General features: G+C 39.2%; 2 protein-coding genes across 2 annotated transcripts in view; one reads left to right on the forward strand and one right to left on the reverse strand.

The window, feature by feature from the left end:
- tceanc2 (transcription elongation factor A (SII) N-terminal and central domain containing 2) overlaps window positions 1-17,036 on the reverse strand; it is an 80,575-nt gene that overhangs the window by 61,586 nt on the left and 1,953 nt on the right. The window lies entirely within an intron of this gene.
- On the forward strand, window positions 12,937-16,941 carry cdcp2 (CUB domain containing protein 2). The gene is made up of 6 exons (XM_020591538.1): window positions 12,937-13,026; window positions 13,272-13,619; window positions 14,343-14,684; window positions 15,721-16,074; window positions 16,278-16,456; window positions 16,616-16,941. The coding sequence occupies exons 1-6, from the start codon at window positions 12,960-12,962 to the stop codon at window positions 16,919-16,921; spliced, it is 1,596 nt and encodes a 531-aa protein (XP_020447194.1). The 5' UTR covers window positions 12,937-12,959; the 3' UTR covers window positions 16,922-16,941.

Consider the following 17,036-nt stretch of genomic DNA (forward strand, 5'->3'; position numbering starts at 1 on the left):
GCTTAATGATTAATTAGATGGAACATTGTGGGTGTGGTGTATGAATGTTAACACCTTGTATTAATTCTTTAGTATGTTACTTGTGTGGTGTAGAAGATAATTATTTAAGAATGTAATTATGTAAGAATGTTAACACTCTGTTATAATTTTTTTAGTATATTACTTGTGTGGTGTAGAAGAGAATTATTTATGTAGAGATACTGCTTGTAAACCAATGATGGTAAGATGATGTCATGGGGTAGGACTGGATAAGTCTGATTTCTTCCTACTCCATTCAAGCATGTACTAGGTATAAGCAAATTGATATTGGATTAGCATTTGTTGGATATGTGTAAAATTATGTGTGTTGACATATCAACTGTCTTTACATGCTTGAAAGAAAGAATAAATTAAATCAAACTGTTTCTGAAGTAATAAATCAAGTAGATTGCTTGGCGATTGTTTTGGCTGATCCACAAACGCCAAAAGATGAATGTCTTGTCATTTACAGTAGTACATTACAGAGAAAAGCAGCAATAAATAACTAGTGAGGATTGAGGACGTTCTGAGACACTTTGATTTGCTCTGAGAAGTGGGAACTGAAGAGCAATGACCAGGGATACATAAGACCACCCCTTGCAGAAGTCTTCCACAAAGCCACACATCCCTATATGGGAAATCAGTTTGACTGGACGTTTCAGATGAAGGATCAGGGGAAAGGACGCCTCGTGTCTCTTAAAAAAAAAAGAAGTTTCCTTGATTCCTCTCCCTTCACATCCTTTCCTTGCATCTTATGCGCAGGACTAAAAAAGTGCCACTGACTAATATTTAGTTTCCTTCTTCTTCTCCAATGTAATCATTCCATGTCTGTTTCATTTTATTGTAAATTGCAATGGGAATTTAACATTTTATATACCAAACTAACTGACCAGTAAATCAGAAAAATGATCATTAATGGAATAAAATGGTTGAATCAAACAAAGCTGAAGATCCGAAAGCTTGTGTGGGTTCCCATTACCTTTTATATCTGGAAAATATTGGTGTTCTCTTAAACAACATTTACCTACAGTATGTGTCCTTTTGCACCAGTAAAGCTGCTCGCCTTAATGTACAGCACTGAACTATTGGTTTTGTAGGTGCACATTTGAGTTTAACAGCTAAACCTTCTGTAACCATTTTCTCCTGGGCTGTTACTGTAGTCAACTTGCCCAATTAAATGTTTACTGTAAATGAAAATGAAGAACTAAAACGTCCATCCCCCAACACAGTAAACTAATGACATTTTTAAGAGCCTGGGGCCTCATCAAGCAGCCATAAAGTTTAATAAAGCACATTGAAATGTGATTTTCACATGGTGCCAGTCATTTCCATAAGCCTTGCGTTTACTAGCCTCCCGTGTCGCCTCAGCGTCTCAGTGGAGTTGTAGAAAGTGGGGCTTGTGCAAGAGCGGAACGCTTTCACAGCTCCATTTTCATTTAGTGTCATTAGAAATTCAATTCCCAGCAAATGACTTTTTAGAATTTCGCAGCAGTCCCTTAAGATGTTCTTGCATGACCCACTTTTGTCTCAGGCTTCTCTTTATCACCACAGTTCATGATGTACATGCATATGTACAAAATGCTGCAGGTGAGTCCCAGTGTTCTTGTTTAAGTGTGGGTTTTTGTTATGACTGCCAGGGTCACTGTGGGAAAGCTGGTCATTTGCCTTAAAACTCCCATGGTGATTCAAGAGTACTTCAGCAGCTGGCCATTTTCAGTTACATAATGGCAGTTAAACCTATGTGACTGACTCAAATACCTTGATACAGAAAGAGAACGCTACATGGGAAAACATTTTACCTTGGAGTCCAGCATACCTGTTCCACTATGATACTGTATTTCTGTGGAAAAGCCCTAATCCTGCAACATCGAGGCTGATTCATAGGGATCACAGGGTGATTTGCACAGGTCTATCAGCATAAATTCATCTATGGATTTATCATGTCAGGTGTGAACACGGCATACATCAGCAGCTAAGCATGCAGAGATCATGTTCTGTGGTCTGTCCTGTCTGTTAAAAGGCCAATGACAAAAACAGCAGATTGGTCTCAGCTCCCCTTCAGAGTTGAGCACAAAGAGTGTACAGCTGACACTTGTAACTTAAAGTGTGAAATGAACACAATCATTTTTCTGTCTGTGCAAACAAGACAACAGAGGTGATGGGCCAGAAGCCAGGTTCATCACTTTTTTTCAATTTCCTGCTTCACTGAGCATCCTATAAGTGGCAGAGGAGCACCTATTCCCAGGAAATACCCCTACAAAGTGACATCACATGTGCAGTAATATGACACACATGAAATGTGATTTCACACCAGGGGATTTGCAACATTGACCAAAAGCAAATTAAATCATGTCGAAAAAACAGATATGGCCCATCGGCTACAAAGAAAGCTGACTAGTAGGGCTCCAGAGGAAAGATCAGACTCCAGGACATTAAGTGAATGATGACTCCAAAAGAAATCGTTCTATTCAGGTCAATCACACTGTTACCCTTTGAAGGTTTAGTCCTAATGGAGCTAATGAATGCTCTGGCACTGATTTTATGAAGTGCACACCCTTGAAGTGAAGCCCACTGCCCCCAAGTTGATCTTAAACATCATCAGTTGTGAGCCTGCTGGCTCTGACAGGTGGTCCTGTGTTGGGGAGCCGGTGACCCCCCACCCTGCTTTCCCTCGATGCTGTCAGTCACAGTGACAAAGGTGACGTTGGGAGCAGATCCTGTCATAATGGAAAGGACATCTGCACGAAGAGTAAACTACATCTTTTAATAGCCTCTATGCAGATCAGAAAAGCAGATAGACACAAATTCACCCACTGTGAGTCGGTACACACATAGTAAGATACAAGTTCTCTCTCTGGTCTGAAAACTTGCACTACACACACCAATAATTTATAAGTACAAGGTGCCCTCCAACGGAAAGAGGACAGCTAGTGATAAAAGTGCCAGGACCCAGATAGCAATGCCCCCAAATCATTTTTGTGACCTAACAAATATTTTTCATTTATTACAACCTGGACATTATTTTTGCTACAATATCTATCAATAATGATATAACAGTAACATTACACTGACAAAAATATGGACCCACAGCAACATTAAGGCTGCAGCTAACAATTAACTTCATAACTAATCCATCTGCTGAAAGCTGTGCTTAAAGATGGCTGTAATGATGAATCCATTATCAAAACAGAACAATTTGTGATGTGATTGTTCCAGCTCCATGAACATTACAAAGTCCAGCTAGACAAAAGACATGGACAGATCAGATAAACTGTAAATAAGCCAGGTTTGGCCAAATCATCTATGCATTTAAATGTGAAACTGCATGGTCGTGCACCCATAATGTCAGCGATGTCACCTGTAGTCAGTTTGTGGGCACCCCACAGCTGAATGGTTACGGCACAGTGCACCATACCCCTTCAGGGTTCGTGACATCAGCGGTTCAACTTCAAACACTAACAGCTATGTCTCCTTCTCCCCTGTTTTCTATCTGCCTCTCTGCAACTGATTGACTAATAAAGTCTTTAAAAACAGTTTGGGTAATGATTTTACTATTCACCTGAGTTTTGTCTTCTGAATAGGACTGGGGAGTTTGTTATAACCTCAGGGTCTTTTAATCTCACTACCTGTGTTTCTTGCTCTGTCTATGTTCCAAGATCTTAGAAATCACTCAGGAAGAAAAAAATGGCCAAAACTATGAACATAACACCCACAATCCTTTATACAGTATTATTAGGAGTATGTTCAACTTTTGCAGTTGCTACTCAAACACCCTACAGTGCAGGGTATCCACACAGGAACAAAAGTAGCACACTCCAGTAAAGATGAATTGTGAACATGCCGAGCTTTTCACAACCTTGCTCTGAAAATAATGCCGTGCTTTGAGAAAACATGAAATGGCTGATGTGTTGGAAGGTTCAAGAAGATAGACTGCACGTCTGCACAGCAGAACAAAATGGCCTCCCCAGAGTAATACTACAGAAAACACAACTACTTTCTCCTCTTGTCCTTCCTGTCATCATACTTCAGATGCGACACTGTTGAAAACATGCTGTGGGCTGTAATGGACATTTTTTCATCATCATCTCTGTGCTAATTGAAACAAAATCTGTGGCTAAATAGGTCCATTTGGTCAGACAAGGCTTTTAACTCCACTTAATGCACAGAGCTATTTGTCAGATGTTTGGGTCAAAAATAGTCCCTAACTGAAGGGAGAAGTTGGGTTGTCTCACTCATGGACAGTGAAGATGCTCTATGAAAATAACAGCTAATCACTCCTTCGCTTTAGGGTGATTTTTTTCACTTGTGTTCAAGCTACATTGCCAGAGGAGACAGAAACCCTCGGGAAAAACAAGTTCTGTGTTTTCACAAAACTAGAGGTCAGAAACAGCTGATTTCTTGTTTAACCCTGAAACTACACACATGTTATAGCTTTGTTTTTAGCCTTACAGCAATGTGAAATTTGTATTACTCATAATACAGCAAGACATATTTTAGCAGCTCAGATTAGTTAAATGTGATAATGGGAACCAGCGCATACAGCCATAGAGTAATGGTTTGTCCCCTATCATGTAGAAAAGCACAACAAATAAATAATAGATGGTGTCATGTATAAAGGATTTGTGCAGTACTTATTGCTAATAGTAGTTTATTCCAGAGGTCTAGTGTCTGTCGAGCACAAATAGCAAATGCAGCTGATAACTTTCTATGAATATTTTAGAGTTGAGCAGTGTCGGTTATTCATGTTTACTGTAATGACATTTTGACACAAATGCCTAGACAGTGTGTGTGGAGCTCTTCCAGGTTCCACGAAGATAAACTGAGGACTTTTAAGTCTTCTCAGTTCCAGTTCAGTAAGGAAATCAACATTAGAGGAGCAAAAACAAGCCATGAATATGAACCTGTATGCCAAATGTCAGAGGATGAGGCTTGTAATATTCTATTTTTCGCTTTTGTTTGCATGTGACTCAGCATGTCCACTGGCTGTTTATATTGATGAACCAACCAATATTCACCTTACAGTACTGGATGGAAATGTGCCTTAATTGGCATGTTTCTGCTGATTTTCTCTGAGCTTTGTTAAAATTTGCATAAGCTTTCGATGGAAGCTTGGCTCCTGTTGTGGCGGGTGACAGGTTCCTTTACATGTGACCTTCAGAATTGACTTTAAACTTTAATTAGCTACTTTATTTTAGTACGGCAGTGATAAGCCTTGCCCAACCCTACATTGCTCCATTAGTTTTACCATGTATTTCAATTTTATCAATTTGTTTTGTTTACATATGTTTTCCTTTATATTCATCCATGTATGTTCATTTTCTCTTTTTAATCTTCTCAAATGTCTGTAAAGCACTTCATAATCTTGTTTTTGTCCTGTGTAGATAAACATTGTAATACTATGGGCACCTTAGTTTAGCCTAGTTCAAATCACTTCCACCTCACTGCTCTGGTGTCATAAATAGTCATATTGAAAGTGTATTAAATCTGTGCCTGTCTGTTTCCATTTGTGAGCCTTTCAACCTCAGCAGAAACCAACAAGCTTGAACCGAGTGCACCAGAGAGGGTAGGAACATCAAAAAAAAAAACTAAGGGATTCTTGATTATGGCATTTTTGTTGGATCTCTTAATGTTCACAGCTAGAGAATAATTCCACTTTATCCTTTATGGACTTGCATACATCAAATCCCAAACCCAAATGACCAGGACAAAATCCTCTGGGAATACATGTCAAATCATATGCTAAAAAGGCAAATTATGTCAATGGAAAAGGGGTGTGAAAAATAAATGAGGTTCATGACACCCTTATTTTCACTTTTTAGTTCCCAGCACATGCAGTCTCTGGATCAGTTCCTCCCACAAAGCACATTTTAGCCACAAAGGACCATCTGAGAAAACACTGGCTAACTAACAACATTCACACAATTTGTCCTAGTCGGAAGTCGATGTAATGGTCATATGATACACGAGTTAAAGCACATATCCATATTCCATTCCTGGAGACAAAAGGGAGGGAATGGAATAATCCAAGCTCAGTGACCATCCAACCTTTAAAAATAATAAGAATCCTAGGAAGGCATGGAGTGAGATTGGCAAGATTTTATCATGAGAGCAAAGACATATTAGTCAGTCACATGCCACAGTGATAAGAAAAGCACGTAGAAAAGGTTAATGTGCGGAAATGGGTGTAATGTGCGGAAATGGGTGTAATGTGCGGCGTTAGAATACTAAAATAGAAAACAGCAAACCAATCACTGCACTCACTCAAATCATTGTACAACAGCCAATGTTATGCATGTATTGCTGGCAAAAAAAATGTACACCATCTGTGAAACAGCATGAATTTAACAATAAAAACATAATTCTTTGTGTGTGGGAAGCTCAACTGGTTAAGGCTGTCAGGTTGAATCTGACTCAGGCTTTCCTGCATGTCACCCTCTCTCTCTGATATTCCCTGCATCTCTATACAGGTAATATCAATCATCATCCACAACCTACACTTTAAAGCAAATAATCCTTCAGAAAAAATAAAGTGATAACTATTTCCAGTTCCATTTTTTACTCTTTTGTGACCTTGATAATGGCAAAGAGCTACTGCAGAAGGAACAAACGCAAAGCTGGCACAAAACCTCTTAGCTTACATTTCAATTCTTTTGAAAGAAAAATAATAGCTAGATTCATCCGCTTTTATGATGTTTGATAGCTCCTAAGTACAGCCACAAGAGGACTGGACCTTGACTATCACAGCTCCTTAACCATCCAATCAAGCAGGTTTGTAGCATTTGAAGTGACACCAGCTCAACTTCAGACTCATCCAGGGTCAGAATGAAAGAACGCTTTCTTTACATTAATTCAAGAAATATGCTACATTTGCAAACAAATTCCTAGAAATATAATAATTTTAGACAGTTGCTGAGCTCACTATCAATGCAACTCTGAGCCTCAGGACATCAGCAAAGTAATTTCCTTTTTCTGCAGTGAGAAGGTGTTGTAATAAACACGTTCTTGTTCAGAACGACAATCCTAACCTTCCAGCACAGTACTGTTGGTACTAATGGAGCTTCAATGGCCATCAGAAGGGCAGCATACCGATAGACGAAGGAACATGAGACAAACAACCTCATTTGCACAAAGAAATCAGTCTGCATGGAAGTAATGATAAGTTCTTATGAGAGGCACTGATGATCCACCCACAACACTGAGATTCATAGATATGGCCAACATAGGAGTAATAAAATGTGAGGAAGAACAAGCAGTATACTTAGTGTTTTATTACACTGGAAAACATTACTGGCAATGTTTAAGAGGAACACTATTTAATTAGGCCCCTATTAATCACAGTAATTGGTCATTTTGCATCCCAAGAGTGCAACTGGCCAATAGCTGTTTAACCTTCTGTCTCTATCGCTGCTGTTGTCCCCGTAACTATTAATATACTGGTGGGCTTCATTTCCAGACAACTCCTGGGAAGGATTTTCATTGGTTTGCCATAAGGGGTTGATTATCTCTGACTGTTTATTTATGCAAGGTGGATTATTCCTCAGAAGCACTTTGAACTGGTATCTCATACACATTTTGTTTTGCTGAAGACGCAAGCAGGTACTGCATGGATTACATTTTGATTTTTGAACAAAGTCATATCTAATCTTAATTATTGTTACATTTCTCTCCTTAAGTTGGAAATTGCTAAAACTGATTTTCACATTTTGGTGCGAGGCAAGACTTTGCATTATTTGCAGGTCAACATAGTGTGAATGTTGAATGAAGGGAACTTTCTGGATACTGTGCCTGTGCTGAGTGTATACATACAGCTAGTGGCCAAAAGGATCAGCAGGCAGGTTTGACCAGAGACTAATCCTTATGGCATTCATAAGAATGACCATGCACATTAAAGCTACAGTATGCAACTTTTTCCAAATATTTTGTTGTAGAAATATGCTTCAAAACGTCTGTTAATGTTGAAAGGGGCTGTCAAAGCCTCCTGATACCCAGAGTCATTGAACGGCACCAGTAGCATTGCAGAGATTTGCTTCTAAAACGTTTTTGAGCAGGATTAACCTCTCTAACCGATCACATTTTCAATTATTTCTGTTTGATCAGTATGTTTTGTTGCATTCTCATTTACTGTAATATCATAACAACAAGTATCTGAAGAGTTGGGCAGAGCAAAAAGTGCTGACTGGATTGACTGGAGAAACATTCAGTGGCTATACTGGTGACATCACACCCAGAGCCTAGATATGTTAAACTGAACAATTACAAGACTATCTCCTTCAAAAATGGGAAAAAAATGCTGTACAAGCGACTATAATTTAGTCAGTGCCTCCAAATTTGTCAATAGCTAGGCTGTTGGTGTCACTGATTTCTGTCTCCAACCACAAGACCATAGCAGAAACAATCTTCTGATATAGCAGATGTATTATGAGTCAGATGTTTGGCGCCCAGTGAGTAAAGGGTACTAAAACAGCTTAATCAAGTGTTCTTGCTAAGGGCCATTATTGTACTTTATGTGCCAGAGTGTTCTTCTCTCCCCCCTCTGAGTTCCTGTTATCTGGAGTATTTACACTGCAGCATCACTATGTGAATGATTAATTAAAATTCTGTTATTTTTTGCCCAAAACAACACAGCTGTCTAGACAGCTCAGTTGGAAGTAATTTATAGAGGCCTCTATTTAATGCTACTGTATACTATAATATGTTCGCTCTATAAAACAAATTATTTGTGAAACTATTCACTTGTCACTGATGAAAAGTACATTTCCAACTGCCTTTCTAATTTATTTACTGATGAAACCAAACATTAGAAACTTGTCTAAGTTTTAAAACACCTTTAAAACCTTTGAGACCAGTATCAAATTCTGACCTTGTGTATTGATAGGAAGGCTGTTTTTTTTTTTTGTTTAAGACTGTGCCAATGAGAAAAATTCATCCATAGATTTCAGACAGCATAGGTATAGAGGATACAAGAGGTCACCCCAGCTGAGGTTGGTGTGTGATAATAAACTTCTCCCACCAAGAGGTACCCGTTAAAGGAAAACAATTACTACTACTACTGTGGATTGTCTTGAATTGAGCTGAATTACACCATTTCTCTAATTCTTCGGTCAGTACAGAGTTATTATCTCCCCTGTGTTACCACAGCCATTTTGAACTTCCATGAAGCCAGTATTAACAGAAAATAAACAGATGAGCTGTGTGCAAGCATATGTTAACCAATAGTGGCCCAGAGAGCTCAGTGCATGCAACTTGAGAAAACATGCAAATAAACAAAAGCACTAGTAAATTAATAAAACCTTCACTAATTTGAAAACAGATGCACAGTATTTAGAATTCAGTTTCTACTGTTAACCTTGCAATCACCGAAACAGTGGGGATGAAATGCTTGCCACCATAAGTTGCAAAATCTTTGCTCAGCTGACCGGTGCTTTTACATTCAATAAGACTCATGAATATTATTACTCAGATTAGTGATCACAAAGTCATAACATAATAGCTACCTGCACTAACATGCTTCACCCAACACATTGCAGAACAAATAAAAAAAAAAAAAAAGAAAAATATCATATAATCATGGATAGAAAAAAAGAGTTTCTCCTATGAACGGTTTTGTAGAACAGATAAACAGCATGGCCATCAGTTCATAGAGTTTATGGCTGGAGATGAGCGTGCCTGAGCGTGGCAGAAGGTAGAAGCAGTTAATGTGTAATTATAATATCCTCTGTGTGACAAAAGCCATTAAGCTTCCAATCAAGCCAGCACACCAGAAAAAAAAACCCATGTAGAAGAGCACCATCATGTTAACATCCCCAGAGCAACAATCTTACTTTCTATTGGAGGCCCAGGTGTAAACTGAGGCAACAGGAAATCCCTACAGGATGGCAGCAACTTGGAAAGAAATATGGAGCACAGTCTATCCAAGTTATTCTTCACCTCATACGACAGCATGAAACCTCATATGCATGCAATGCCAAAAGACATCCAAAAAACAAGAGCCATATGCTTTGCCAGTACAAACATGTAATGTTAGTTCACAACGTAGCATGGGTTTGCAAACCTTCATAACACTGAAAACAGCAGAGAGGTGGGCCAACCCAGAGTCTGGCCACCATTGGGTGACAGAGGTAACCATCCTTTTCTCTAACATTTATTAAACGACAATGTTGAAAAACGCAGGTCATCTTCTCTGTTTTCAGGTCACCTGAATCTGTTTTCTTAACCCCAAGTCATGGCGGAATTGGGCGCGCGTGCGCCAGCCTTCTCCTTCTTCTTCTTCTGATGTTTATTGGCGGTTTGCAAGCCAACTTAAGGTGCATTACCCAAAATGTTTTCGGAACCAGCTACAGCTATTTATGGGGTGTTTTAATTTAATTTTTTAAGTCTTGTCAGTAGACTAGTGATGCCTCAATCACTGTTAAATGAAAAATGTCAGAAGTTTAGAGAATAATTTTCAACAAAGTGTAAAAGGAAAAACTAGCAAAATGACATCAAAACCAAGATAAATAAGAAGCCAGTCTTGAAAATTGACTACAGCAATGTTTAAAATACACTTTATGAATTGAAATGCATGTAAAGAGCTAAAAATAATTCAAGCTGTTTAAAGCTGATTGATTTAGTTTGTTAATGTGGCTCAGGAGGTAGGCCTGGGTTGTCCCCTACCTGTAGGGTTGATGGTTTGATTCCCAGCTTCTCCAGTTAACATGTTGAAGCGTCCTTGAAGAAGACACTGAACCCCAAGTTGCTCCTGGTGCTATCACCTGTGTGTGAATTTTTGAATCGTGTGAAAGCACCGACTTTACAGTGTCTTATTGCTTAAATTTGACTTTGTTTCTGTGGTAATTTTCTATGATGCCTTTGGTTCATTTTCTCTCTATAGGTAAATTATATTTGTATAAATCTCAAAAACAACCAGAAACAACAAGTCTCAGCTAATGTAATGGAGTGAAGGTAGTAGAAGTAGCAGTTGCCAAGGAAAGGTGATATTTTCTCCTTTCTTTTTTTAAGCTGAATAACAAATTTCATTGCCTGTATTAACTACAGAGGGAGGCTTAGCTCATTACTGTCTGTAATCCAGTCTGCAAGCTCCCTGAATTGGCAGTGCAATGACATATCAATATTGTCCTTGGTAGAGAGAGAGGGCGGAAATGTAACAAAGTGGCGTGGAGAAAATGTTAACAAAATAACTGCAAGGGGCAAACTACAACATTTCTGCCTATGAGTGAGCACCAGTTGGGAAAACAAGGCTATAACAATGTTTCCTGCGTACTCATTTAGTTTGGCTTGTCCAAAATTGTATATAAATTGCCACCACTGCAATAGCAGTTTGATTCATTCTAAATACTTTGAATGTCAGTTAGTAAAGCTCTGTTAGTAAATGAACTGCACTCAAACTCAAACAGGAGTTCTTCAAGGTGCAATGCAAAAATTACTGATGAAACTAAACAACATATAGCATAAGTGGATTCAGGGTTATCCTCGGGTTCTCTCTGCAGAAATACACCATTCATTAAAATGTTAAAAGACAAATCATGCTAGCCAAACAACATTTTCAGATATCAAATATCAGTACCCTTCTTGCTATTTTGATTAAAAGATGCCAGATGTCATAGCTGTCAGGTCCCCCCTCCCACAACAACACGTACATAGACACTACCCTCACCTGCCAAACAGCAAAATCCCATCCACTACTGATAGATATAAGTTTTACAAATTTTGTTATTTAATGTATTTTAGAGCAAAATCATTTAATTAAGCACCAAGAGATATCCCAGGTCAAACAGCACAAAGTCTGTTGGACTGAACTTTGCTCTGCTAAGAATTTTTAAATGGGTTCAGCCTTTTTTGTTTGAGTGTTTCCTTGCTAATAGGTGATTTAATTGCTCTAAACAAACGATATCTTTCTGAAACACATTTCAGCAGTGCCCAGTACCCACATCCTTGAACAATGACAAGCTTTCAGAGAGGACAGAATTAAAATTCAGAGGCAAGGCAGTTCATTTCAGTTCCAGGAATCGCTGTGTGAAAAACACTTGACTGATTTTAATCACATTCTTATTTATTTCAGTTTAGAGCTCAGCATGACTTTTTAAAAGCAGATGGCGATTCTTAGTGTTTTCATAGTGCAACAGCACCATCTAGAAGGTGTCATTAGGTATTAGCTTAGCTCACTGAAACCATTAAATATTCATGTTCACTTTCCACCACTGGGTTCACCTACTAGCTTTTGTGGAGCTTTCAATCACATCTCATGGCTTTCCTCTGAGTTAAGCTGATCATTTTTGTCAACTATTTCTAAGGTCAAAAATAAACCTTTGCACTCAGCAATATACAGTATGTATCAAGATTTAATGGCCGTGTTAAATGTATGAAGGCAGCAGTTATAATTGCATCTGAGGCCACCATTCAATAAAATATTTATTATTTCTATTCCCACTCTAGTCACTTTTGATGCACCTGTCCATTTCCTCGCTGATGTGCATTCCTATTCAGCAGTAAGATGCTTCTGTGTCATGCTTAAAAAAGCAGAGTGTACACACCACCCCTAACTCCTCCACACCAGTAGTCCTGGGATCTTCTCTCCCTCACATCAGTTTAATGAAGCCATTTATATCAGTGACAAGTGTGATCATCCTCCTCTCTTTCTTCCTGCCTCTTATCAACACTCGCAGCTGGTGTTCAGTGAGTGTGTGTGACCATCATTAAAAATGCACACCATTGCTCCAAACAGTGTCCTGACAAGCCACTCATGCTCATTGAATATCAGCCATTAAAATTTAGAGAAGAGTGCAAAGCATGACCTAGGTAGATAGGTATCAAATTCCCTGTTCAGGCTGCAGATGATATTACCTCCACAGGCAGCACTGCTGATGTTTCAAGGCTGTACGCTCTGAAACTGCTGTTGTCTGTCTTTGCTCGTACTGTAGCTGAGTCACATCAACAGTAACAGCATGAGACTCGGTGCGGCTGTACTGATCAGTTTACTACTGGTTGTTGACAAGGCTGATTCTAAAAAGGGTGAGTTGCTATTTGTTGTCTTGATGGAACAAAGCTTGAATTTGACTGGAGTGTTTTATTTTGGAGGTGTTATATATACAGAGAAAGTCAGGCTTCAATTATTCAGTGTCAGCTTGTAATAAATGTTCAGAGATTGTACAAGGTTGCTAGAAAATGGTCAAATGATTAAGCAAGGAAAGTGCAGTGACCTTTATTTGGTTCCTCTACTCTTTGAGCTAAATTAAAACTTTCTTTGTAATTATAAGATGTCAAATGTGGAGGAATCCTTTCTGCTCCCTCTGGCAATATCTCAAGCCCAAACTTCCCAGGCCTGTATCCCTACAACACTGACTGCTCATGGCTTATTGTGGTGGCAGAGGGATCCTCTGTTCTCCTCACCTTTCATCACTTTGAGCTGGAGTACCATGTCAGCTGTGCTTACGACTACATCAAAATCTACAATGGAATATCTGAGGATGAGGGAAACCTCCTTGGGATATTTTGTGGTGACATGTCTCCACCTCAGTTCACCTCATCGTGGAATGTCATGTCCATCATCTTTCATTCAGACCGCCATGTGGCCCACAGGGGCTTCAGTGTTGGCTACAAAAAAGGTAACTCGTTGTATTTGATGCAGTATGACAGGGGTTCAGTTGACTGACTGTCCAAAACCTGAGCTGATTTTATTGGCCATTCATGGCTTCTAGCTAAAACATTTTGGGCTTAAATTTAACATAACATTGCATAGGAACAAGACTAAGAGGAGACAGCTCTGTGAGGCCGTACTTGTGCAGAGTGGCACTCTGGGGTAAAACACTTTGATGTGCTACAAGCTAACAAAAATAATGCTACCATGTTGTTTAGGTATGTCAGCCATGTTCATCATCTGAGTTTAGTGTGCTAGCATGGGAAATAGCTACAGAAAGAAAGCACTTACCAAAGTCAAAGTCATTTTCTGGGGAACATAAATGCTCAGCAAAATTTAATGGCAATCCATCTGAGAGCTTTTGAGATTTTTCAGTCTGGATCAAAGTAGTGGACTTACCAACACTGCCAACTCTACAGGTTGATAGAATGGCTAAAAATGTCACACCGCATCAATTTCTGCCTGCAGTCTGACCAAAGAGTTAACAATAAAGATGCACAAAACCAATTATCCAGTGTACTGGTGTTATGTGTAATGCATGTTGTTCAGATAAATAATTTTCTCTCAGTTTACCAGTACTGTTCTCTTTCCAACCCTCTTTGTTATTCATAACTAACTGTCATCTGTAATATTGCTCCTTCTCAAAGAGAAAATATATAGCACATCTGAATTTGCCTTCTATCATCTCTAGATATGTGTGGTGGAGTCCTAACTGGCCTCTCAGGTGTAATCTCCAGCCCAGGCTACCCTCAGGAGTACAGCAACAATGCAGACTGCTCTTGGACCATCCATGTGTCCAATACCAGTGTGGTCACCTTGGTCTTCTTGGACTTCCAACTAGAAAACAATGAAGGGTGTAATTATGACTTTGTGGCCCTGTTTGATGGCCCGTCAGTTACCCACCGCCACCTCGGCAAATACTGCGGAGTAGATAAACCCCCCAGCACAGTCACCACTTCCAACCAGCTTTTGGTAGTCTTCAAGTCTGACTTCAACATTGGGGGGCGGGGGTTCAAGGCCTACTACTTCTCAGGTAAGAAAGTTTGATCTGACTAGTTGTATTACAAAAATAAAATCATCACTTCAGTAATATACAGTAAACTGCTTTTCAGTATTTGACCCATTTCACTGTCCGTGTGTTTGGTGTAACTGCAGGAACTGAAAATGCGAAAAGGCTTTGGTCAGTTACCAACAATGTAACATACTATTACTTTGTTTCTGGAAACCTTGATGCAGAAAAATCCTACTCCTTCAGTTATTCAGAACAGAACAGCTGCCATGAACAATAAGGAGGCTCCCACAATAAAACTAGTTCTGCAGTATAAAATTGGACTAGGATAGAAAACAAAGGGATGTGTCATTAGGTTGATGTTAGTGGTGAGAAGGGAAAAAGCAGATTACTGCAAGTTTAAACAAGGCCCATGAGAGACTTGGAACATGATACAGAAGATCCTGTCATCTGATGAAATGAAAATTGAACACTTATGAAAGAACACAAAGCACCTTTTTGACAGAAACTAGGTAGAGTAGAGGGGGAAGGCATTTCATTCCAGCATTACCACAAACATGAATATAAAGTCTTACAGTTGTCTCACCAAGGACAACACTTGAATCCAGTTGAAACGGCAAAGTAACTTTCTGACAGCTGCTCACAGACTGTCTCCATTTGGCCTTGTTTTGCATAAACAAATTAAAAAAGCAGAATAAAATCCAGCAGTCAAATGATGTGAACACAGACACAGTTGTATCTACCTGTTTAAAAGTGTCATTAATTTTTAGTTTTAATATCTGTAGTAACAATCCTTTCAGATTTTGTGTTGATTCATGAAAATCAATTCATTTTTAATTCAGATGCAAAATTGCAGAAACATTCATCAGACTCCTATATATCCTAAAAATCTTTGAAATGCTTTTAAAATTATAGGTTGAAATTTAGAGATAAACACCTTTTAGGTTTGTTGTTGAGAGTTAGATGTACTTTTATGTCTGTCCATCACATGTGAAGCTGCAGCCAGGAGTTGGTTAGCTTAGGTTAGCATAAAAAAATCTAATTAACTGTACTTTAACAGGTGAATGCCAGCAGGTCCTGTCAGCAATAAGTGGCAATTTTAGCAGCCCACATTTCCCTAACATCTACCCGAACAACGTCAACTGTCACTGGACCATCACCCTAGCAGCTGGATACCGCATCAAACTCTTCTTCCCTGTCATGGATTTAGAAGACCGCAACAGCCTGTCAGATGAGTGTGATTACGACTATGTTGCCATTTATGATGGTGACAGTCAGACAGACACCCTGCTGGGACGCTGGTGTGGCAGGGAGCAACCGCACTCTCTCATCTCAAAGGGCAACAAGTTGCTGGTGGTACTCAGCACAGACAGAAATGAAGCTCACAGAGGGTTCACTGCCTCTTATCTTGGAGGTAAATATTCCTTATATAGGCATCTGGGTGCTGTAGGTTTAAGTCATGCCTTCCCTACTGCTACTTCTTTCAGTCTAAATGTCAGCTAAGTATAGTCTTAAACACTTAAAATGCTAAATGGTAATTTCTACAAATAACTCTCTCGTATGTTATTCTTAGTATGTTGCTCTTAAAAAGTGCAAACTGTCTTTTTTCCCTGCAAGTGGTACCTGTAAATGTCAGCTGCACAAGATCAGAATTCTACATTTTGATACCCCAGCAGTCCTTACCTCAGCTGGACCGTGAGAGCATCTACCTGGGAAACCCAACCTGTACAGCCCAATTAATAGCCACCTCATATAAGATACTTGCTCAGTTTGTCAACTGTGGCACTGCAAGCCAGGTGACTAGCCACTTTCTCACACCATAATGGGAAATAATTTACTATAGTTTACTGTTAAAGGCATTGATTTATAACAGAAGTGTCTCTTATGCAAATGCACATTTTAACTTTACTGTGTATCTTATTTCTGTCAACACTGGAACACCTGATGCTTTACAGAAACATCGCAACATCACCATGCTGGTAAACAAACTCTACATTGATTTCTCTGATGGGAAGCAGCAGAATGTGCAAGAGTATAAGGTGCAGTGTGATGCCCTGAGAAAGATTGCATCAGTGTCCATCATTTCAGAAGAGGAGCGGCATCTCGAGGAGCAGGCCCAGCAAACTGACAGTGATAGTAATGGAAATGCAGGGGGGCAGGAAGCTGGGCCTCACGACTTGAGCGATATTGTCTTCATTAGCATCTGTGTTCTGGCTGTTATTCTCATGGTAATTGCTATTGTTTGGCTGGTGCTGCTTTAGTAACAAATACTGTAGTCTTATACAACAAACAAAAGACTATAGTTCTTAAGTTGTCATATTTTAGATAATATATTGTATTAAAAAACATTCACCAGCAATATGAAAACAAAGCGCC

Source organism: Monopterus albus, unplaced genomic scaffold, assembly GCF_001952655.1.
Source record: "Monopterus albus unplaced genomic scaffold, M_albus_1.0 scaffold14.1, whole genome shotgun sequence".
Taxonomy (NCBI): Eukaryota; Metazoa; Chordata; class Actinopteri; order Synbranchiformes; family Synbranchidae; genus Monopterus; species Monopterus albus.

Coding starts and splice junctions, on each gene's coding strand:
- cdcp2 (XM_020591538.1), top strand. CDS start 12,960: ATGAGACTCGGTGCGGCTGTACTGATCAGTTTACTACTGGTTGTTGAC. Junction 13,027..13,271: donor CAAGGCTGATTCTAAAAAGG/GTGAGTTGCTAT, acceptor TGTAATTATAAG/ATGTCAAATGTGGAGGAATC. Junction 14,685..15,720: donor CAAGGCCTACTACTTCTCAG/GTAAGAAAGTTT, acceptor GTACTTTAACAG/GTGAATGCCAGCAGGTCCTG.